The following is a 24,537-nucleotide window of genomic DNA, read 5'->3' on the forward strand; positions in this document are numbered from 1 at the left end:
GTATTTTTTTATGAATTATTGTAATTTTTCTAACACTGCTTCTTAACTTGTGTATTCTTGACACTGTGCTTTTTTATGTAGTGGGTTCGTGTACACCTTCTTTTGGACTATGAGTCTGGCATAAATTCTATCAATCTATTATAAATAAGAAGCTCGGTTATTGTACCAATGATACTCTGGTGCTCTACATGTAATGCCATGTCACATATATCTGTGACAAACAGTCCTTAGAGGGTTACCAGTGCTGTCTTCCCACAGACGATCAATGCAGACAATGTGAGGCTTGAAGTACACTTCTGATGGCTCTACATAGACAAATTCTCCCACGCTGTAGGTGATGTTGTCAAAGGAGCATTCCTTTACATACTTGAGAAGAGGATTTGGTTCCCAGGGATCTCTTTGTACATAATGGGTTGTTCCCTCTTTTTTATCTGAAGAAACATTTCAGATACATTTTAGGACAAGAGATTCCTGTGTTTTCATGCATGAATAATAAATCAACTACCTTTGTTTTTCTCCCGTTTCTCTTTTGCTTTTTTCTTATCCTCCTCAATCTCTCTGGGAATTTTCTCTCTTTTTTCCAGATCTACATCACTTTGTAAGAGTTTCAAAGTGTAATGGAGTGCAGTGGACATTAGGATCTCTCCATTCTTGCATAACTCATCCCTGGTCTTGATTAAAAAGTACTGCAGCTCCACTGCATCTTCAAATATCTTTGAGTCTGTCCTGTAAAAAGACAAAGCATGAGAACCATTAGTATGTATTTGAGCTGCTTTGATTATTGCTCAGAATCTAATCAACATCCAAATCCTAAAAAAAAACACGCTATTCAAACCCCGAGCGCCGTTGTTAGGCGTTAGCCCACAGGTGCAGCCTGCCCCTGCTCTCGCCGCCCAATTCTAACTCGCCCTTACTGGCTGAGCAGCTGCTACAGGCCCCGCTTTCCCCCTAGCACATATGCCAACCTGGTCCGAGCTGCATGCGATTATTTCAGTAAACTGTTTTTTAAAATGGCTGCTTTTCTGTTTCTGGGTTTTATTTCCATAGCAACTGTTTTATGTGTTTAGGTCACCTGGGGGTAAGGAGCCCGTGATGGGACATGGGTAAAAATACTTAGATTTACAGCAGATACCTTTACATTTCTGTCTGTGTTTATCTCATTAACAAGCTCGGAATTCACAGAGGATGTTTAGAGATCAGATTTATTTAATTTAAAAAAAGCACAAAAGCATCGGAAATCATGTCTCCATGTCTGGGTTCATTCACACGTGAGACTCAGCTTGGAGGAGTAACCACCCACGGAGGGTGAGAGGGGCATGTTTTTCTTGTTTTTTTTACTTTAAGTCTGTACTGTATATATAGATAGATCCTTAAGATTTGGTCGTTTAAAAAGTATCTTACACGGCAAAAAAGTCTGACCACCCCTGTGCTACACTGAAACTTATGAACACAAACTATGAACGCACAACCTAGGGAGAAAGCGAGATGAGACACAACGCATCTAAAAACGTTTGTGTTTTAAACGTAAAAAGCAAAAAAAATAACATTTTTGAAAGCAACAAACGTTTTTTTGAAAAGCAAACAATTAAAATTTTCATTTGCAACATAAAAAAGTTTTGTTTGCAATGTCTTGCCATATATATCACTTCATATGTTCTGTGCAGAAATGTGAAAATCCCCGAATTTGACAGTTTGCCACAGATGGCTACCAAACTTCTTTTGGATATTCCCGACATGTGTTTTACATAAACTGATGCAAAAACCTAGGTCTAGATGCTACTGTTCTAACAGTAGATTTCTTTAAAATGTAAATTTGTTGAAAAAAAGAAATCTTATACAGGCCCTTGAAAAGTATTCAGCCCCCTTAACTTTTCAACCTTCTGCCACATTTCAGGGTTCAAACATAACACTATACCACCTCCTCTTTAATTCCTTTTTCAAAGGTTGTCATACCTGTGTAGCCTCCTTGCCTTCTTCAACACTTCAAACATGTGCTCCTGAAAGACGTCCAGCCTCCTGTAGTGACCACGCTCCACGTTCATTTGGATTATTTCAAAGTTGAGAGGTGGTTTCTCAGGGGCAGCAGGATCCACAGCAGGAATCTTGGCCAGCGAGTCACTATAGCATCGACGCTCCTCGTCCTGGTGGCTCATTACAGAAACAAAGAGGTTCCTGATGAGCTCCCTCACCAGAAGCCTCACTGCTGGGGGCCCAGAGTCTTCCCCTCCTTGCTGCTTTCGTGTCTCCAGTAAAACCCGATGCAGCACTAAAGCATCTCGATATATCAGAGACTCTGGCTCGTTGTACATGCAAACATAGTTGAACATGAGAGCAAAGTCCTCTACCAGAGCATCCACGTCTTGGTAACGGCATGTGGCCATATGGCTTCTGATGCGCTCCATGTTAATAGGTTTCTTGATTGCAGCGTTATCGTCGGGCAACTCGGAATGAATTTGAAGATGGTGGAAGATCTTGCTTAGACAACGACCTCTGCAGTCAGTAAAGTTTTGCACTGAATCGTAGAGCTCATTCAACTTCTGCTGAAGAGGGGTGAGGTATTCGGAGTTCTTTGTAGATTTGTAGATTTTCCCTAAATATAAAACATGTCATTCAGATTTAGAAAGCTTTAAAAAGGTAGACCACAAGTCACAAGGCCTAGTAATTATTGCAAACATATCTACTGATGTGTAGTCAAAATACAAACAAACAGGACAATGTAAATACACAAAAAAAGGGTAGCATAGTCTGGTTTATCATTCCCATAGTGCTAGGCGAAGGCACTACCCCCATCAGTGCCCCCACTGCTGTACCTGCTCGAGGGGAAGCTTGCTCTTGGGGTGGCCTCTCGGGTTCTTGCTGTTCCGCAAGTTTTGCGGCACACTCTGAAATATTTCAAATCATTGTTTTGACATTTTTTGTAATTCATACCAACAAAATTGTCTGATTTTGCTCATCAGTTACACACCTTCAAACACTGCTTTTTTGGAAGCTTCGAGGTTCCTCCACTCTGTGCCTACTAATCGACTCAGCTCTCCGAACGAAAGGTCTGGGTGCCGAGCTTTGACGAAAGGCCGTATTTTGCTGCTGAAAAGAATGTAGCCACTCATATTCATTTTCCTCTTTGCTCCTCTCTTTGATAAACCCATCACCTTTGGAGAGGCCTTGAAAAGAGAGAAAAACATCAAATCAGGGGAATGTGCTTGAAACCTAAAGAGCATATTGTAGGCATTTAAGCTCATTGGAAGAATACAAATACTTGGGAAGGTGTGTATGGCATGATGTCCATGTCACTTGACAGAGAGCTTTGCATTTGAGGCATCGAAGGTGTCACAGGAGCATCATCATCCTCGTCCTTGACTTTCATGTCACCACCAGCATACTCCACGTCAACCAGTTTAGGTCCAAGGTCATCTATCTTCTCGTCCATGACTTCTATGTTACCATCTGCATACGCCACGTCAACCAGTTTAAGTCCAAAGTCATCTATCTTCTCTTCCTTGACTTTCATGTCACCATCTGCACATGCCACGTCAACCAGTTTAAGTCCAAGGTCATCTATCTTCTCTTCCTTGACTTCCATGTCACCACCTGCACACGCCACGTCAACCATTTTAAGTCCAAGGTCATCTATCTTCTCGTCCTTGACTTCGATGTCACCACCTGCACACGCCACGTCAACCATTTTAAGTCCAAGGTCATCTATCTTCTCGTCCTTGACTTCCATGTCACCACCTGCACACGCCACGTCAACCATTTTAAGTCCAAGGTCATCTATCTTCTCGTCCTTGACTTCGATGTCACCACCTGCACACGCCACGTCAACCATTTTAAGTCCAAGGTCATCTATCTTCTCGTCCTTGACTTCCATGTCACCACCTGCACACGCCACGTCAACCATTTTAAGTCCAAGGTCATCTATCTTCTCGTCCTTGACTTCCATGTCACCACCTGCACACGCCACGTCAACCATTTTAAGTCCAAGGTCATCTATCTTCTCGTCCTTGACTTCCATGTCACCACCTGCAAGTGCATTCAAAACACAAACAGAACATGTAAAAATAAAACAAGGGCAGTGATCTTATATTGGATCATTCATTTACTATTTCCAGGCCTCTAGAGGGCGCAGTTCTTATTCAAAGTATTTTGTGTGTTGGTTGCCTGTAGTAAGCAACAGGGAATGAGGCAACAGGAAAATGTTTGGTGAGAAAAAAAAAGGAGGGTGTTCAATGTCAATGTGTTCAGTTGTCATCTTAAACCATCCAGGCTTTTGAGTGGCAATGCATGTGACGTGTTAGGTGACAGTAAAGAAAGTTGTTAATATTGGGGCTTATTTGTCATATCTATCATTATTTACTAAGTTAGCACTTATCAGAGCATAATAATTTTACGTGCTGACTTTAATGTTACTTCAATTTTAAATTTTACTTGCCTCATTAGTTGTGTTTATACAAATATCGGATTTGCATTTTATTTTAAAGTGGAACTTGAACATATGTACATAATTTTCAGTTTCACACCTCTGTATTAAATCCGGTTCAACTACAACAAGTCTGTTCCTTGGAGGATGAAATGCAAAGAAGATTTTAGCTGGTTATGAATCTCAGTAAATGACACAAGTCACATTGAGTGTAACAGTACAGTAAAAGTGCAGCACTCTGCGAGGGACATCAATAAACTATGGGACCCTAACTGGGGATCCAGTTATAGAACTTTAAACGTCAACCTCACTCAGCTAATCAAATGGAGCCATCAGAGGCTTCCGGTCAAGACTGTGAGAAGACAGAGTCCTCTCTGGACACTCCCTAAAATCATCAGGATATTCCAGAAAAGAGGTGGCGAACACACGGCTCTGAAGACGCATGCAGCTCTCAGCCCATAAGCAAGTGGCTCTTTGCGTCTCATTATATTTTATATATAATTTTCCTCATTTCATAGTTTTTTCCCTCATAAACTACACTCAAATCCATCAGAGGGTATTAAAAATAAATAATAATAAAAGTAATTTGGCAGTGTGTGTTTTGATGCTGCTCCCATCATTTGCATGGGTAACCCCAAAATAACCACATTAAACATTTCATGTACGTGCAGACACATGACACTGCTTGCGCAACTGGGGAGAAACTTTACTTTGTAGTTTGAGGACCTGCAGCAGAAGAAAGACTGCAGATCCCTTTTCTCATCGATCCTTTAATGCAGAGACTGACTGCCTGAAATCCCTGCTTGATGAGGCAGCAAGCGAACTGGAGATGATTGAGCTGAAATCTCTCATGCTGTTTGGTTGTTTGTGTGTGTGATCACATAGATGGGCTCTGAACCTGGACAGGAGGGGTTCAGACAGCTCTCTAACTAAACCTGTAGCGCTTATTAGCCTGCTATAGTGATGTATGAGCTGAGTTATTGCAATATTATAATATTCCCGTAAATTATCAGCTTCTCATGCAAAAAGTCACCGATTAAATTTTAAATAAAAAAAGTCATAGAAGCAAAAAATGTAAATGAAAGTCAAAATTTAATGTATGCTACACACATCTGAAATGTAATGTATTGAATGTGTTTATTGTGAATATGAATTACTAAGGATGCTCTGTCCAGATGTTTGTGTATTTGTTGGTGTAAGGGTCACTGAAAGAGGAATGTTGAGATACAAAGAATTACCAGTTAAATACTGTTGGATGAACGGTGAAATATTCAGTTTTTATCATAAATCTGACATCAAAGGAGTCAGTGCCTCACCAGCATCAACCTAACTGAGTAGTTGTGTGTGTCAGAGAGAGGCAGAGAAAAGAGTGAGATTGAGAGTGTGTGTGTGTGAAGGGGGTATTTGACCTCCAGGGCTCTGTTAACTATGGCTAAGCTGCTTTTGATGTGTGTATTGAGGGTGGACACTTTACTTGAAATAAACACAAGTACAATACTTGCTGTTGTCTTGTAGGGAAAGGAGTGTGTATGGATATAATATGACTTTAATTGCGTGTTTGGTGTGTATGTCCTGGCAGGTCAGTGTGTGGTGCGGTGTGATTTTTTGACTCTCAAAGCCCGTACACACCGGGACGAATTTTGCGCGCGATATTCGCCAACGTTTAACGCCTCGTGACTAAACAAAGGGCACCAATGTGAGTGTGCACACCGACGCGAAAAAACGCCACGCGTCAAAGCGTCACTTTGGAGCGCCGTCCCTGCAGTTCATTGTTTAAGGCCATTACAAACTCTGTGATATAAGAGATAATAAGAAACAAACAGTGGCGCAGATATTTTTCCAAGCACTGAGCCGCTGTCACCGCTGACCCCCGTTAAATTTGCGCACCAGTGCCTAAGGCCGCTGCTAATTCGCGCGCCCCCCGGCATCTAATCTGGATGCGCCCCACTATTTGAGAAGCACTGGTTTAACAGATAAATAAATAAATCTATGTTTTTGTGGTGCCTGCGGAGATGCCCTGCCATGTTATTCGTGCTGCCAGTGAGAGAATATGGTACACGCACATAGCACAGCTTACAAACACTTGGTTGTTTTTTTTCGACAACGCGAACGTTGTCAACATAACTCACTGGTGGAAATCCAAAATACTTCACAGCGTTCGACATAAGCGGTTATCCGGTTGTCCGAGTCAACCAGATTTCACGGAGGACAACCAAAATGAACCTGGTGGTTGTCCGTGTGACAACCTGATCTTTTGTTCAACATTTTGGTATGTTTCGACTATTTTTCAAGTTTCAAGGGTTAGTATTTGGCAAACTCTGAATTGAGACGTATGAGACGTATGCAGCAAATTCTTTCGACTGACAAACGAAGTCTGTGCATGCTAGCTAATCCTTTCTGTTTGTACATCTGTACTTTTCAAAAAGGATTACCGGTTTTCAAATACGTGTTGAACAACACTACCTGGTGTGACCGCTAGAGGTCTCCAAAAACACAAAAAGATTTAGTTTTCAATTTTTTGGCAATACTTTGTGTAACCAGATGCTTCAATATTTAGTAAAATGTTTGTTTTGAATATCTAAAGAGTTTTTTAAATGTCCATTATAAGAGGCAGTTGCTCTTAGATGTACAGAAGAAATAAAGATGTAAGTACTGACATCTGAGTGGGTTTCGTTGCTGTTGAATATTGGTATCAAAGGACAACCAAAAATTGGGGAGGACAACCAAGTTTACTTGCCAGGTTGTCCGGAGGACAACCATTTTTTTCCCCTTATTTCTAACACTGCTTCCAAACCAGCGACTTCATTGAAAGAGGAGGGGATTCGAGTTCTGTCAATGGGTCTCCTGCATCTGCAATTGCCATGCTACCTTTTGAGCGGCTGTTAGAGGAGGTTGACTCGCAGCACTTCAACAAGTGTTTTTTTCCGCTTGGCGAGTAATAAATAATAAATAATAATAAATAATTCGAAGTTCGAGACTGTGACTTAATTTCGATCGATTTCGATTTAAAGTCCAAATCGTGACACCACTATTACTTATATACAACATACATTTTTGATAAATTTTGTATGATGTTACTTTCACACTGCAAAAAACCACCATCTTACTTCTAGAAAAAAGTATTTGTTTTTAGTAGAAATTGACTAGAAATAAGTCAAATTATCTGCCAGTGCAGCTCGTAAATTTTACTTAACAAGATGTCTTGATTTAAGTAAAAATATCTAAGTAAATAGGTTAAATTTTGAAATTAGGCAAAAACACTTATTTTGAGCAGTAATTTAAGACAAAAAAAACTAGAAACTAGGATTTAGGAGCTTGATTAAAATGTATTGTCTACTAAAATTCAGAAAATAAATCTTGAAACAAGCTGTTGCAAAAGAGTTATTTTCTCATTTCAATACTAAAAAGAATGAAAGCAAATTCACTTTTCGATTGTTTCATTCAACTTACAAACTGAGATGTGTGTAAAAAAATTAAACAAAGGCACTAGAAATACAACTGTTTCTTTAACAACACAATCAGAATACTCATTCAAAGAACAGAAACACCAAACTGCAAAAGCAGTTTATCTTTCAACAAATTACTTTAAAGCTATTCATGTCGTGGTGATGTCCCGCGTGTGAGTTGTATCCTGAAAAAGCTCTGTCTGAACGACAGAAGGGTGGCCACGCATTTTGTGTAGGTCAAATGTAGTGTAATATGCCATTTAGAAAATCAGACCCTCGTGAAGCTTTTCTTTTTCAAACGTAACTGGCATCAAACCAATAGAAAGATGCATCTGCTGACATCGAACACCAAGACTGGACTTGACAGGCCTTTCTTCTGAATGAAGGTGTTTGGATCTTCCTTTGGCTATAAAGCAGACAAAACCTTTTTTACTTTAGTATCTCCAATGTAGTAACTTCTTTGTGTATCTGCTTAGGGCAAAAATAAAAATGGCTCCACAGTCAATATAAGCTCGTCTGGCCTTAATCTCCAGATCCAAAAACTGGTATACATCATCTAGGTTGGGCTTCTGTACTTTTTCTGCAGTTTTTTAATGCCCTGGCTTGTTGTACTTGCAGACTATCATTGTTCAATAGTAGAAGTTATCAAAAATTATGATTTAATAACTGGCATCAAACTAGCATACAATAGTAAGTCACAAACTTAAAAGACAGAATTTTTTAATATCAGCCTTTTCATTCAAACATTAAGTTCATCAAGCATACATGACAAACAGTCTTTCAAACTGGCCGATTTGGATCTATCTGGCAACCCTAGCATAAAACAGATGCAGTTGAGCAGTATTGGGCTAGCAATAACTCAAGTTAGCTGACTACAATAGCATACTTCTTTCACTGAAATACATTTTAACTAAACGAAAATAAAATCTAACATATTTAAACAGAACCAAAATCTCATTAATTGTATTTTAAAGTATATTTACGATGTATTAAGCATACTACAAAAAAGAGACGAAGCAGCTAAACTAGTGCTAGCGCAAGCTAGCTAGTTGCTCTGTTAGTCTGCTTCCTTCTCAAGATGTTTAAACCCACTTTATAATCTTTACCAGCTGCGTGGGGCGTAATGGTGATTTATTCTATGTCATAAGTTAATATAGCTTACCACTTTTTTTTTTATCTTGTCCGCCAAATATTATATTCCTAATTCGTTTTTCCTGTTCGTCCTCGTCATATTCTGGATCATCAGATGTACGTCGCAAATGTGACAAGATGGCGCTGGGTCGGTCACAATATGAAAATACTCAAAGGGTATCCCAAAAATGCAATAAATAGATTTAATTTTTTGTGTTACACTTTATTATGCCATCAATATGAAAATACATACGTTATAAAACAGCATAGACCGTGTTTGCTCTACCAGTTAAGCTTAAGCAAGTCTTCTGAACATATTAATCCCCCTTCATCTGATCACAATGGACTTTTCCATTCTCGCTTGTGCCCGCCGGAATGTTCCGTTGAAAATAAATTACAAAAATACATGAAAAATACATATTCTAAAAGATCAACTATTCTATGTAAACCTTGGTTTGATTAAGGAAGATAATTATTGTTTGATTTGTACAATCTTTAGATTCAAAAAAGATCTTTGCGCAAAATCTTGAGTAGGTATTGCCCAAACCAAGCGCGGTAGAATTATGATTGTGTCATCTGTGGATTGCAAAGTACTGTTTAATTTTGATTTAATCAGATCACTATGCTGTTAGAGTGAAGTGGCTTGTTCTCAATCTTAACAAATATCCATGTGAAATGTATCTAATTATCATTTCTGCAAAAAAAACAATACTTACTTTTGTACTTACCAAAAAGATTTTGTGGTAAATAATGTATTGTTGACAATACAGACAACATTGTATTGAATGCCAGGTTTATGAAACACTGTTTTAACAGAGACCTTCTTCCTTATGAAATAGCTTTACCTAATCTTGCTTGCGTTTATAAATGCTAAAAACATGTTTGGTTATCATATCCAGTCAATTTCAAAATCAGTGTTTTCATCAAATAGAAAGCTGATTATGATATTGCAGTAAAAAACAAAAAAATATGTATCTATTGTTTATCCTGTTAATATTGTATGAGCTATTGAACATCAGTATTCAAATACATTTTTGGGTATGGATTTGGATTTTCCAAATGGGTGTCAGTTTGCTCGTGTGAGAAGTTATTCATCTTAAAGTAATCCCAGCAGGCTGTTAACGTGTGTCTGATATTGATACAATTCAAGCAAATGTGAAGCTTGCTGCCAATAAAAGGAAGATGTGATAGTTTAATCTCTTCACATAATAACTGTTCTACATCTATCCATGAGTGGTCTACGGGATTATTATTATGCCATTTTAAAATATGTTGTAATCTTTTAGCAAAGAAGTAATTGTAAAAGTTAAAAAATTCGAACCCAACGAGGGATTTAACTTTTTTCAAGGTTTTTAAGCTGATTCTTGGGGGTTTATTTTCCCATAAAAACTTAAATATGGATGTATCTAATGATTTAAACCATGTTGTGGGTGGCTGTATAGGAATCATAAAAAAATAAGTAGTTGATTTTGTATGCGTTTTCCATTTCAACTGAAGCTATTCTACCTGTGAGCAATGTGGGCAAGTTAACCAATCACCATAGATCACCCATAATATTTATAAGCAATGGTACAAAATTTAATTCCACTAAGTCTAATAGAATGGAGGAGTAAGTGAAGTCTAAATATTTTATATTTCCTGGTTTTAGAGATATTATTGAGGTACTGATTTATTCCAGTTAATGGCGTATTCAGAGAAGGATGAAAACGTGTCAATAACTGCCACTACTCTGGAGATTGAAGATTCCAAAATTTGGAGGAAGAGTAATACATCGTCTGCTTAAAGACTAATTTTATGTTTTGTTTTAATTCCTTCTTTCTTTATTTTGTCTTATAGCTGCCACTAGAGGTTCAATAAATAAAGCAAAGAGAGAGGGGACAGTGGACACCCTTTTCTGGTGCATCTTTGGAGGACAAGGTGACAGAGGTTTGTTTATTGGTTTTAACAGATGCACTTGGATTGTGATAAAGGATTTCAATCCAATTAATTAACTATTTACCAAACTCAAACTTTTTTGAAGCAGCTAGCAGAAACTTCCGATTCACCCTATTAAATGCTTCTCAATTGACATTAGGTTGCTTCCTGTTTCTTAATAGAGGTAAAGTCTATTAGATTAATAAATCTTTGAGCGATGTTTCTGCAGTGTCTTCCTTTAATAAATCCCGTTTGATCAGGGAGAATTCTCTGGGGAGCGATCTTCTCTAGTCTCCTATCAAGATATTTACATATAATTTGAAGATCTGCAATGATCAGAGAGATGGGACGGTAGCTGGAAGGCAGGGTGGGATCTTTTTCAGGCGGAGAATGGAGGAGGAGAATGATGTTTGCAGAGTTCAGATTAGCAGGTAGTGAATGGTTATCTTTAATAAATATAACCATTCTATAAAAAACTGGAGCCAAGATGTCCCAGAATTCTCTGTAGAATTCTGCTGGGAAAACTGTTCGGACCTAGAGCTTTATTATTGGGCGTCTGCAGCAGAGACTCATGAAGTTCAGCAACAGAGACGGCTGAGTCTAAGGCTGTAATTTGTTCTTGGTTTAGTTTGGATGAATTTACATGATCAAGAAAGGATTTAAAGCTCGATTTGAGATGAACATGAGTTCTTACAAAATTTCTGCAAACATGTAATTTCTTTTGGGTTGTGTTTAATATTTCCTGTTCCTTCCCTTATCGGAGGGTTTGTGATTTTTCTTTGTTATTTTAAAATTGATTAGCTAGGAATTTACCAGATTTGTTTGCTTGTTCACATTTTTCCTATCGAAGTCTTTGTAGCTGAAATTCAGTTTGCTTATTAATTATTTTGTTTAATTCTAGTTTACATTAATCAAGATCTTTCAAAGCATGTTCTTGTCCAGAAGCACAGATATCATCAAGGGTTCTCATTTTATTTTCTAATTCAGATACTGCTGCCTTTTCTTTCTTCTCTTTAGTTTCTATGATGTTCCATTCTCTTAAAATAAATAATAAAATCTACATCTGTAAGCAGAGATGTATTAAACCTCCAGTTTTTAAGGGATACATTCGTAGATATAGTCATGGAAACTGATGCATGATCACTGCTATCTACTGGATGTATCTGAACATCTTTAATATCCTTCATGGAAGAGTTGCTGACTAGCAGATAATCTAACCGGGAGTAAGAGTGGTGAACAAAAAGAAGGTGAAACCTCTGGTGTTTTGGTGACAGGACTGCCAAACCCAGCAGAGACCCGTTTCGTCCATGTACTGCCCATGAGTTCCGTCCGATTGCCAGCTTTGCTGTTGCCATACTGAGCTGAGTCTGTTGACTTCAGGGTCATTGTCCAGATTGAAGTGTCCTCCTATAAAAAACGTGGAGCCAGAGTGAGCGAACAGTGATGTAAAGAGTCTGTCAAAAAAGGAGGAGTCATCTACATTTAGATCAAATATACTGGCTAAGCAAAATTTCTGATTCCATACTGATGTTTTCATAATCATGTACCAAGTGGATCTGACACAGTGTCGGAGTGCGTAAAAGTGATTTTTTTTTTGTCATGGTGGATTTTTCACGCTGCTTCTAACAATTGCTTTTAACTTGAAAGCTCCGTCATGTTGTAGTGGCGATCACGTGCACGCTGGGTCTAATGGCACCAAAGGATTGTGGGCATGGGTGTTTCTTTTTGTTGAACCATGACTGAGGGGCCTTAGAGCTGAAGTGAGGACCATGCTGATTGGCTGCTTGTGGGTTTGTCTAAAACAAATAGGGTTGATGCTGGAAGTTGGATCATGCATTCAGCCTCCGCTCCGAGACTGAAAGAGCGCTCCTGGCGGCCGTCAAATAAATCCATAAACTAGCGGCATCATTGAATAAGCCGCAGGGCTGTAAGCGTATGACAAAAGTAGCGGCTTATAGTCTGGAATATACAGTATGCCCTTTTATTCACAAAGAACTGAATTAAAAATGAAATCAGAAATACAATTTTAACCTTAACTTCTTAATATATGTCCTCCATCATGAGAAAAATGTCACAAGAACATGTTAAAAACAAAACATGATTTTTATTGGACTGGGTCTGCCTGCATACAAACAACAAAATGGCAATGACTTTTACACAGTTTATCCTGCTCAGAAATGACCAAAACCTACCTGAAAGCACAGGATCTTCCTCACTTTCTGAGCCATATTGAAGAGCAACAGTACCGCTGGAGAGAAGGCCCCCCTGTCCAGACCTTCGGTTTCGGGATAGAAACAACATCCTCTTAAAATCCTAGACTTTCTTTGATACCAGTGATAACTAAACCCTACCTGATGAGGACGCTCGATGTAGGTTCAGCGTGTTCAAGTTCAGTCTTTAATTGGATAAATACTTTCTTTATGGTGTTAGCATCCTGGTAAAAGACCAAGTAAATGTTATAAAGGTGTCACGTCCTCAAAACTTCATATTAAAGTGATACATTGTTCGAAGAAAATCATAAGAAAAAAAAGATTGACCTTGAAAATCTGAGATCCTTGTTCGTTGTAAGTCTTGGCATTTTTGGTCATGAGGTCAATGTCCTTCGTCATAGCACTGATAGATTTATAATGTCCAATCTAAAGAAACAAAAATACAATTCACTAGTTAGGAATCGACGATTCTACTGTTCTCTGAAAGATGCAAAACCACAAATAGCAAAAGTACCTGTATTCTCTGAGCAATCATTCTCAGATCTATTGGCTCCTTTATAATAGCGTAGTAGTCTGGGTATTGCTAGATTCAAAAAAGACAAAGCAACAAATAAAGAACAATAGTGAAAAGTCACTAGATAAACCCACATAAAAGAAGTTCACCATTCTACCAATCATGAACTACAGCGAAGCAAATCAGGTTTAAAGAGGGACCGTACTTTAGTCCTTCAATAGAAGGAAGGAAAATCTTGTATGCACACCTAATAATAATACGATAATAAAAATAATGGCTTGGATCTATCTGTGCTTCTTCTTGTTGCTCAAAGCGCTTACAGTGTGTCCATTATTCATTCTTAGTGATAGTAGCTACTGATGTAGCCTCAGCTGCCCTGGGGCAGACTGACAGAGGCGTGGCAGCCAGTTCGTGCCTACGGCCCCTCTGACCATCACCGGGATCATTCTTACACATTCACACACTGGTGGAGCCACACTGGAGGCAAGGAGGGTGAAGTGTCTTGCCCAAGGACACAACAACAGCTGGCTGGGGGTCGAACCGCCGACCCTTCGGTCATTGGGCGACCTGCTCTACCACCTGAGCCACTGCCGCCACATCTGCCTCATTTTTTTTTAAAAGCTAAAGAACAACCTATACTAGAAAAAAACTCCCTCGTTTTTCCAACAGCGCATATCTAGGAATGTGTCTATTTTTTAAGTCCTGTCATGTGATTTATTTGTGCGATTAATTTCTTGTGACCTGTAATAAATTCATGTAATTGATCCATTTTTGATGGCAATTATTTTTGACCTATAATTGCTTTCAAAAGCCTAAAAAAGCACACATGAAATGAAATGAAAATAAGCAATTACGAGGGTTCAGGACACTGTGACACAGGCTGCTTAGTGGTGCAGTGGTATGCACTCTTGCCTCACAGAAAGAAAGACCCTGGTTCAAGTCCTAAAAACAGGGGACCTTTCTGTAAGGAGTGGGCATGTTCTCTGGCGAATGCATGAACATTGTGACACAGCTATACATCAAATTGTTGCAAAAGAATAAACTTTATGAAGTTTTCCTATTATAACAGACTTCCAGCCTTACTTTACACCAACAAGTGGGATTATGGAGCAATTCAATGAGCTTCAAATCGAATCAAAAGGCCAAAACAATAGGTCCAGAGTGCTCATCTTAGCAATTCAAATTTTTTTTTACCACAAACCTTTGATCAATACCATAATACAGTACGACAAAAAAGTAAATGGACCGGTTTGAAGTCATATATAGTTTTCACAGAGCAGACTTTACGACGTGGCAGATATATGCAACAAATCAAATTTATAGAACTTTCACATAACCTGTAAAAGAACAGTCTTTGTTACATTACAGAGCCAGGGTTCAGCTGAAAACGCTGCATCTATACTGTCATCGTCAGAATCCAAAGCATGGTCCTGTTTTTAGACTGTTTTTGTTGGGATTTCATGTAAAAATGAATCAACTGGATTAGGAAAAAGTACCTGCCCCCTTCAGTAAATGTCTCTTTGTTTTCTCAGCAGGTTTGAATCTTTCCAGCTGGTTCAGACTACAGACTGAAAGCCCTCTTCACATGGGGACATTTTTCAGCAGGAAAACACAAACAACTCATTTAGGATGGAAAATCCAATTTTTCATAGACGGCTGTAAATCCCAAAAGCAGAAGCAAAGACTGATTAGAAATCACTACAGCAATTCCTTAGAAAAAACGGTTGTTTTTATCTGATCTTTTCATGATGTTGTGACTTCCTCTCTGTCTGCATTTAAACCTAATATCAGTTTTCTAAAATAACGCATATATTTTGTTTGTAAAATAATGAAATCATTTGGTATTTTTTTTAATCTACCAGTCATCTCGTCTGGTGAGTAAAAAATGTCCCTTTCAAGGCAGCTGCTCCCAGAAATGTTCTGCCGAGTCGTTTTAGTATTTCTCTTTATGAGATGCTCAAGCTAGCGGTAGCTCCCAAAACATCTGCTGCTTTGTAGCGTTCGACATAAGCAGTTATCCGGTTGTCCGAGACAACCAGATTGCACGGAGGACAAACAAAATGAACCTGATGGTTGTCCGTGTGACAACCTGGTCTTTTATTCTACATTTTGGTATTTTTCCACAATTTTTCCAGTTTCAATGGTTAGTTTTTGGCAACCTCTGAATTGAGACGTATGCAGCAAATTCTTTCCACTGACAAACGAAGTCTGTGCATGCTAGCTAATCCTTTCTGTTTCTACATGAGTACTTTTCAATACAGATTACCGGTATTTAGATGTGTTGAACAACACTACCTGGTGTGACCACTAGAGGTCTCCAAAAACACACAAAAAGATTTATTTTGGCAATACTTTGTGTAACCAGATGCTTCGATATTTAGTAAAATGTTTGTTTTTAATATTTAAAGAGTTTTTTAAATGTCCATCATAAGAGGCGGTTGATATTAGATGTACAGAAGAAATAAAGATGTAAGTACTGACATCTGAGTGTGTTTTATTGCTGTTGAATATTGGTATCCAAGGACGACCAAAAATTGGGGAGGACAACCAAGTTTACTTGCCAGGTTGCCCTGGACAACCATTTTTTCCCTTTATTTTATAAAGCTGTTTGGTCTGCAAACATTTTTACAGTTTGTATTTGAATTGACTTTGTATTAGAGACCATTTCCAAAGTTAAGAGATGTTGCAATAAAAGAGTTTTTGTTAAACATATTCCATCACTTGTCATTTTTGTTAGAAAAAGTAAAAGCAGGGAGGAAATAATTAAAATCAAAAACTAAATTTGGAATGAAAAAAATCGTTGATTTTCTTTTCTGGACAACACTTCGCTGTTGCAAAGAAATATACAATTATAAAAACGTACCACTTTCGAAGGCAGTTTCTGGAAAAACTCGCTGACACATCGCCCCGAGGAATCGGTGTGGAACACGATCGCCTCCAAAAGCTGCTCAAGAACCTCCTTCAGACTGCTGCCTGGTGTCTAAAACAGATCGTCAGAATGTTTCTCAGGAAAGAATTTCAAAGTTCATCTTTAGATTGAAAAAAAGAGAACAACAGAGAACTTGCCTCTTCTTCAGCAGATAGCCATGGATTCTCCTCTATATCATCCCCATCTTCATCCTCTCCATCTCCAGGCTGCACAAACTCATTCTTTGATTGCAGATACACGTCCCAAAGCTTACATGCTGCTTGGTACTCCTCACTGTCAGGCTAAATCAGATTTAGAAAGGATGAGTGAAAGAGAACACGGCCAAGATTAGCTTGAAAAACACACTTGAAATAGAAAAATGCAGCAAGTACAAAGAATAAATGTCATTTGTATACTTTGTAGAAGGATCTGGCATTGTTGTACATCAGTTGGAAGTCGGCAGTAAGCTGCTCCACATCGTTATACTCCTCGGATATGAGCTTGTTCTGGATTTTTGTCATGTCGATGGGCTGGGAAACTGCTTCATAATAATCAGGCTGATTCCTAAACCAATAAAAGCAAAGGAGAAGAGGAGTCAGTGAATGACTCAATATGAAACACAAACACTGCTGCTAAAGAAGACTGAAATACACAGAAAAACAACACAACTGGATGGAAATGAAGCAGAATATGTCTTGGAAAAGGGTCTTTTTAGGTGTTTCAGTTGAAGACGCCCCCCCCCTTATCCAAGAGAAAGAACGCCTTTAAAAATACCACATTTCTAAAGCAGCAAGTAAGACCTGCTGTTTTGGAGCAGCCTTTAAAAGCACCATGTGGACCTCCGGCCTGCGAGGGGGGAGCTCTGCTCCAACTGCCCCCACTGCAGCTTGGTGCTCTACTCCACCTGATGTGTAGTTTGTGTTGCACTGTGTAGTTCCTTGTAGTTTTGTGTTCAGGCCCACTCTGTGTAGTCTTTTGTTTGGTGTAGTTATGTTTTAGTAAAGCTGGAGGGGGGGGCTGCCCTTTTCTTTGCCCGCGTTTTCTCCTGTTTATGTTAGTCTAGTGGGGTTGGAGCTTTGTCATTGTTTTCCCTGGTTTTTGGATTTTTAAATGTGTTAGGTTTTGTTTAGTTTGGCCTTGGTTCACCATGAAGCCTCTTTCACTTTAAGTTATTGTTGTTTGTTATTTATGGTTTTCTTGTTAATTGGTCATATTTGTATGAAGACAATCTATTGGTGTTTTTGTTGTTATTTGAAAGTTGGGGCAAAAACTTTTTATTTTATTTACAACTAAATTCTCTAAAAATCAGGGGATGTGATGTAAGTGCATATGATGAGGTTAGATTCAATTCCATTTTATTTCTACAGCCCAATAATACAACAACAATCCTCTCAAAGGGCTTCATAACGGTAATTGTGTGATAAACATGAATCATAAAGAAGTCATAGGATTCAATAGGTAATGGCTAAACTAAAATGGACATCGCTGCCCTTTGACCTTCCTTCACAGAAAGGAAAAACTCCACACACACACAAAAAAAAACAACTTAAAGTTTAAAAAGATTGGTTGACAATCAAAATAATCCCTAGTTCTCATCAGGATGTTGGTAGCCATTTCTAAATTGTGTTGCAAAAACATTGACAATCAGGGATATTCAGTCACCATACCTCCTCTTTGGTACCCGAAGGAAAACCTCACAAAGCTGCCTCCCCTGGTCATCCTTATAGTCCCTGACAGCGTGGAACAGTCCGTGACATACAGCAATCTGTAAGAAAAAAAAAAAAACACAATTATTAGAATTCAGCCCTTAATGTACTTTCATGCATTCTGTAGCACTAGCAGAACTCTAAAAACTTTTATATATTATATATATAATAAAAAGACAGAAACAAAAAGCTGTTGAAGATGTTCTTACTGTATCCACAGGAGGAATATATGAAGTTCTCTTTCTTTTTCTCCCAGGAGTCGAGGCAGCCAAATCCGCGCCTCCGCTGGCAGCGCTGCTGCTGCAGGGAGAGGAGGCTCGTCTCCTCTTGGAGCTCGCCGACATCACAGCATAACCCGGTAACTTACTACATAAAATACATGAATACAGGAAGTTTGTTCTATTCAATTTACTCACTTGAACTATATAAAACGTTACTCTTCACAAAAGGGTTGCTACAGTCACAAGAAGAAGTTGTATTGATTAGAGGAGGATGCATTGCATACAAGCACACAACACACATGTTAGCATTGATTATCCTAGCTTATTTACCGCTTTCCTAATAGCTCGTCATAATAGTCACATCATCTTTACACATTTGAGTGCAAGCACGGACACACAAATAATAACGCTTAAAACTTTTTAAAGAGAACTTACTAACTCAGCGAAATGTGCAGTAAATCCCTGAGCAGAAATGTTGAACGAACAGTGAGCTAACTGTCGACCGGAAGTTGATGCTGCTTTGTTTTCCTCAAGGGAGAAAGAAACCACTAACGGAAGTGCTGCCCCCTTCAGGTTAGGAGGGCCACTCAATTCAACTTTATTTAAACCGCACTTTTCCTACAGAGCAGTGCTTCCCATAATAAAATAGATATTAGTTAGATCAAATCAAATGAAAACATGTGGACAAGTAAAAACTATGTGAAAGCTTTACATGCTTTTCAAGTTTTTTCTCCTCAGAACCTCCACATTGGATGAATCCCTCACATCCTCCACACCTTCCACAATCGAGGCCCACAGTGCTGAAATCAGGCCTCGCCGTGGGTTATAGTTCTTACCTTTGGGACCACCAGCAGACCTGCACCTATGGATCTGAGGGTCTGGAAGGGTCATAAACTAAAAGTGAACCTGATAAATATGAGGGGCCAGTCCAACTTTTGTATCTTTTTTGTAACTTCTGTAACTATTTAAAAAAAAATTTAAATTGACCTTAAAGCTGACTGGGATTCAGTGCAAAGATTTCAAAATCAGAGTAATGGGCTCCTTCTTTCTGGTTCTAGTTAAAATGCCTTCAGCCGAGTTTTGTACAAGCTGCAACCGATGGTATTTTTCTTAAAACCCGAAAGAGCATTTCAATAGCCTATTCTAGATGATATAAAAGAAAGAATTTACATTTCACCACTGGCTTTGGAGAAAAAGGGTCTCGCTAAAATCAAACAGAGGCTTCTGACTTTACTGCGCTTGTAGTAAGTGGCATACTGCTGAAAGAAACCTCACTGTTGGAGATGTCGTTTGGCTCTGTGACCACAACGCATTACGAGGACAGTTCAAGCTGCCAAGGGTGGTTGGTGTGAATCCTCATGAGAGAGGTGTTGTTCGGGATGTCTACGTGAAGGTCTCCCCAAGTTATGGTGCTTTCAGTGTGGTGAGGTCTCCAAAGCCCGTTTCTGTTGCTGGAGGTTCTGAGTCATCCAAGAGCTGCCAGGGCACCATTCTGCATCGAGACGTCTGACGCCTCGTCGTCCTCTTGGCGGTGGTGGATCAAGTCCAGGTAGATCAGCTCGCCTTAGGAGGTACAATCTTTCAGGGCAGTGCCACAAGATGAAGTGGGCGGTGTCACGCTCTTCAGCAGAGGTGTGGTTGTCTCGCTGTGTCCTGGAGCGTACAGGGAAAATTCAGCGCCCCGGTTACAGTTGACCTCAATTGAGGCGATCAGCGCTTAAACTGGGGACAGTTTAAAAAGCCCTTCGCCGCCTCACAAATTGTAACACTCAGCATTAAATGAGAGTACTTACAAAACAATTAATCAGGGATCCCCTACTTTCTTAGTCATATGTACTCGTTTCTTTTTCTCTATTTACTAGGGGTGTAACTCATAACACAACACATGAACTCACAACACATTAATACACAACACAATAACTCATAACACAACACATGAACTCACAACACATTAACACACAACACATTAACACAACACATTAACACACAACAAAATAACTCACAACACAATAACTCATAACAAACACAACACATTAACTCACAACACAATAACTCATAACACAACACATTAACTCACAACACAATACATTAACACACAACACATTAACTCACAACACAAAAAATTAACTCATAACACATTAACTCACAACACATTAACGCACAAAACAACACACTAACACACAACGCATTAACTCACAACACAACACATTAACACACAATACAATACATTAACTCACAACACATTAACTCACAACACAACACATTAACACACAACACATTAACTCACAACACCAGACATTAACACACAACATAATACATTAACTCACAACACTTTAACACACAACACAATAACTCACAACACATTAACCCACAACACAATAACTCACAACACAATAACTCATAACACAACACATGAACTCACAACACATTCACACCGAACACATTAACACACAACACAATAACTCACAACACATGAACACACAACACAATAACTCATAACACAACACATTAACTCACAACGGAAGTAAAGCCGCAACGGAAGTGCTTTTATTCTGAAGTTTCTACTGGGTCGAGCGGCTAACTACCTAACAGAAGGTAACGTCACAGTGAGTTGTGGAGGGAGCACGGTTTTTCTACAAGAGAAGCTAGCGCAGTGTTGCCAGATTGGGCGGTTTTCCGTCCAATTGGGCGGTTTTGGTTTTAAATTTGCGGGTAAAAATGGCTTTGGGCGGTTTTAGGGTCGGTTTGACGTTTTTTTTCCCTCATGAATATATAAAAGCGGACTACGTTAAGCTGTGTGGCTGTTGGAGTTCTATATACTGAAGCTCAGTGAATGGCAGAGATGCCTAATGGTCATCTAACTTGTTTTTGGGGATGTGCCACCCGCCCCGCCTCTTAGAAATTGTGTTCTTTAAAGCCTGACACTGCGGCTGCGTGTTGGAGGAGCTACCAGCTAACGGTATGGTCTGATCGCTACATGGAGCGGTGTCTGTTTAACTCCTGTGCTATCCTATGGGGTCCTGACGACCCCTTCCATTGACGTGTTCTCCCTACCATGACAAAGGTGGATACAGGTGGAAAGATTTCATGTTATCCATGGACACCAGTGAAGATGTTATTCAAAGTTTGACTAGTTATTGTATGAATGTATAACTGATGTTTGTATTGTTTTTTTGTGTATTATTCCTATTTGATTGCTTGAAATAAACCATTTCAAATCAAATCAAAAATCAAGATCACAAATCTTTGAAGAAAAAAGTTCACTGCACTGTCTAGTGGGTCTAGATGACCCGCTCCTAATGTCAAAGTGCCTAGGATAACACAAGGGGTATATCAATGCTTGGTAGACACGGAGAATGTGGAGAGATGGGGTTTATTATTATGAAGAGTTCTGCATGGTAATCATCTTTCCATGTTTGAGTCCATAAAATCATCCCAGAGAAAGTCTCTGCTTCAACTCTCACAGTGAAAGCTGCGTTTATAGCTGACACCCGTGTTTCCATCTCTCTAAAAGAGTTTGAAGCCAAAGCCCCTCCCCCGCCTCTCCACCTGTTCACCTGTTTACATCCTCTGCAGCTGAGAGTCGTTTTTTTCTCACGCCCCTTCAGTGTTTTATGCACAGAGAGCCCAAAATATAGTCACCATAGCAGCAGGTTGACACGATAGTCGGGGCGCTATGGCACAAGTGCAGCACAAGGATCAAAGAGCCGCACGCAGGTTGTAGTGGGATAGAACGGGTCAAGAAAATGAATGGAAGAAGGCCGGTCTGCTGAATAAATATTCAATACTGTACTCCTTTTAGATGAGGAGAAACAAGGACACACAGCTTTTGTTGAGTTTTTCCCCCTACTTGATTGATTTAGCACTCGATCCGATGATTTTTCAAAATAAAAGATAGTTCAGACTAATAATAAAAGGAGTACAATATTGAATATTCCTACAGCGGACCGGCCTTCCTCCATTCATTTTCTTAACCTGTTCTACCCCCGCTGTGACCTGCGTTATGATAGCAGTTGATAGCAGGTAAAAAAAAAACTTTAAACAAGCAGAAACAGAGCAATAAATAAAACATGTAAGTATATTAATTATCAAACATAAGGTAAACCAGGTGAGTAAGTTAAGGTGAAAATTAAACCAACAATTTGTCAACCAAATAACTCTGGGTAACATTTTGGGAAGCTTTTAACAAATACAATTTACCTTTACTTTTAGGTAGATTTTTTACAAATAATTATATTCTTATTTTAGGCTAACAGGTATGTATATTATTTTCAATACACACATTTTTAGGAACAACATTGATTACTTTTTCTTTCTTTTAACCCAATACAACAATAAGACAACCAGTAAAAGTCCAGCATTGATCTTACCAGTAGCCCTTTAAGATCAAGTCTCAGTAGTTTGAGTTCAAGTTAATAGATTAGCTGCTGTCCTCCAGCTCAGTTGTGTTTAATGACGCGGCAAGTCGCCTTTTAAACTGTACCCAGTTTAGGTGCTGATTGCCTCAATTGAATTAATCTGTAACCGCTGTGCATTTTACCTGTGCACTCCAGGAGACAGCAAGACAACCACACTTCTGCTCATCAGCATGACACCTCCCACTCCATCTTGTGGCAATGCACTAAAATACCTCCTCAGGCGAGCTGGTCTCTCTGGACTTCATCCTCCACCGGCAAGAGGATGATGAGGCGTCAGACGTCTCGATGCAGGATGGTGCCATGGCAGCTATTGGACTCAGAACCTCCAGTGACAGAAACGGGCTTTGGAGACCTCACCACACTCAAATTACCTTAACCTGTGGAGACCTTCACGTAGACATCTTTGACAACACCTCTCTCACGAGGATTCACACCAACCACCCTTGGAAGCTTGAACTGTCCTCGTAATGCGTTCTGGTCACAGAGCCAAACGACATCTCCAACAGTGAGGTTTCTTTCAGCAGTACGCCACTTACTACAAACGGATAGATTCAGGCCAGCGAGTTGAATCCAGGACTTCTAGAAGTAGTTGACTTGGATTTGAATTTCTTCCAGTCTCTTCAGGGGGTAGGTGGTGTAATCGAAGGACTTTAAGTCTCCAACCGATGAGGCTCTACCAAGCAGCAAAGTGTTTGGACTGATGGATTCTATGCGGTCTTCTTGACTCTGAATTCGGTAAAGTTCGTGCCTGGGTCAGACCAGATTTTTTGGAGGTGGCCTTGGACGGCAGTGAACCTCTGCAGGAAGAGCAGAAAGCTCTCTGTAGATAGCGTGTTTACAAGTTCAACGTGGATGGCTCGACTGCACATACAGCAGAAACTATGCCCCGTACTTTCATGGTTACTTCCTCTTTGGTGCAGCAGACTTCATCTCTCTTCGGGTAAGTCCCCCATTATTTGCCAACAGGTTCTCGCTTTTGCCTTTTTGCAGACGATGCACTTGACCTTTTGGGCAAGAATTATTCCCTTGACAATCCATGCCTTCCTCCTCATTCTAAGTAGGGTCCCAGCCGCTCCTTCATATCTTTCTCTATGAGCTTCTCGGGCTATGAGGGTGGAGATCCAGGCTTGGAATGGTAGAAAGGGAACAGATGTTTGATCCTCTTTAAAGGTCTGCAACCAAACACTAAAAGTCCACTTGTAGCCACAAAAGTTTTTAAATAAAGGAATTGACATTATGATAAATTCTGTGTCAAAAAACATTTGTTTCCCATAACACTGTAAAGCCCTATTTCCTCAGGAAAAAAATGTCATTCAGAAATGTGTTGTTGTTTTTGTTTTTGTATTAAGGACACGTAAGCTGTAAGTCATGACGGTACTGGGGACTGATTTGATAAAGAGGACCAAAGGAAGGGGGGGCGCATCCTGCCGTGACGGGGAAAAACTTCAGGGAGTCTACCAGAGACCTGAAGAGAAAAAGAAGCGCATCTTACGCCTGAAGCATCAGATTCCGTTTCGGGACAGAAGACAGAAGCTGCTGATCTGCATGGAGAGAGAGCTCCAAGTCTCTGCAACCAAAGCAAAGAAACAAAAAGAGCTGAAGCAAACATCCCAGAACGTTTGCTTTGGGAGTCCCACCTTCAGTTTGATCCG

General features: G+C 39.5%; 1 protein-coding gene across 7 annotated transcripts in view; it reads right to left on the reverse strand.

Moving 5' to 3' along the window:
* The window catches only part of LOC101165030 (uncharacterized), a 103,436-nt gene extending 84,425 nt beyond the window's left edge, over nucleotides 1–19,011 (reverse strand). For 4 of the 7 annotated variants that reach the window (XM_078933938.1, XM_078933937.1, XM_023961723.2 and 1 more), the window contains exons 1-17: nucleotides 18,903–19,011; nucleotides 18,456–18,612; nucleotides 18,208–18,305; nucleotides 16,957–17,104; nucleotides 16,699–16,842; nucleotides 16,496–16,612; nucleotides 13,633–13,701; nucleotides 13,446–13,544; nucleotides 13,260–13,342; nucleotides 13,101–13,183; nucleotides 12,163–12,315; nucleotides 3,257–4,020; nucleotides 2,966–3,161; nucleotides 2,811–2,882; nucleotides 1,954–2,590; nucleotides 506–726; nucleotides 240–431 (exon numbers count right to left, since the gene is read on the reverse strand). In XM_078933938.1, coding sequence (XP_078790064.1) covers nucleotides 240–431; nucleotides 506–726; nucleotides 1,954–2,590; nucleotides 2,811–2,882; nucleotides 2,966–3,161; nucleotides 3,257–4,020; nucleotides 12,163–12,315; nucleotides 13,101–13,183; nucleotides 13,260–13,342; nucleotides 13,446–13,544; nucleotides 13,633–13,701; nucleotides 16,496–16,612; nucleotides 16,699–16,842; nucleotides 16,957–17,104; nucleotides 18,208–18,305; nucleotides 18,456–18,590 — 3,211 coding nt within the window. In that variant the 5' untranslated portion in view covers nucleotides 18,591–18,612; nucleotides 18,903–19,011. Of the gene's footprint in view, nucleotides 1–239; nucleotides 432–505; nucleotides 727–1,953; nucleotides 2,591–2,810; nucleotides 2,883–2,965; nucleotides 3,162–3,256; nucleotides 4,021–12,162; nucleotides 12,316–13,100; nucleotides 13,184–13,259; nucleotides 13,343–13,445; nucleotides 13,545–13,632; nucleotides 13,702–16,495; nucleotides 16,613–16,698; nucleotides 16,843–16,956; nucleotides 17,105–18,207; nucleotides 18,306–18,455; nucleotides 18,613–18,797 lie in introns of all 7 variants that reach the window. The other 3 variants (XM_078933932.1, XM_078933933.1, XM_078933934.1) reach the window with 3 other exon arrangements.
* Between the last annotated feature and the right edge of the window lie 5,526 nt (nucleotides 19,012–24,537).

The sequence above is a fragment of the Oryzias latipes genome, chromosome 2 (assembly GCF_053564925.1).
Source record: "Oryzias latipes strain Hd-rR chromosome 2, Olatipes_Hd-rR_3.1".
In the NCBI taxonomy this organism is placed as follows: domain Eukaryota; kingdom Metazoa; phylum Chordata; class Actinopteri; order Beloniformes; family Adrianichthyidae; genus Oryzias; species Oryzias latipes.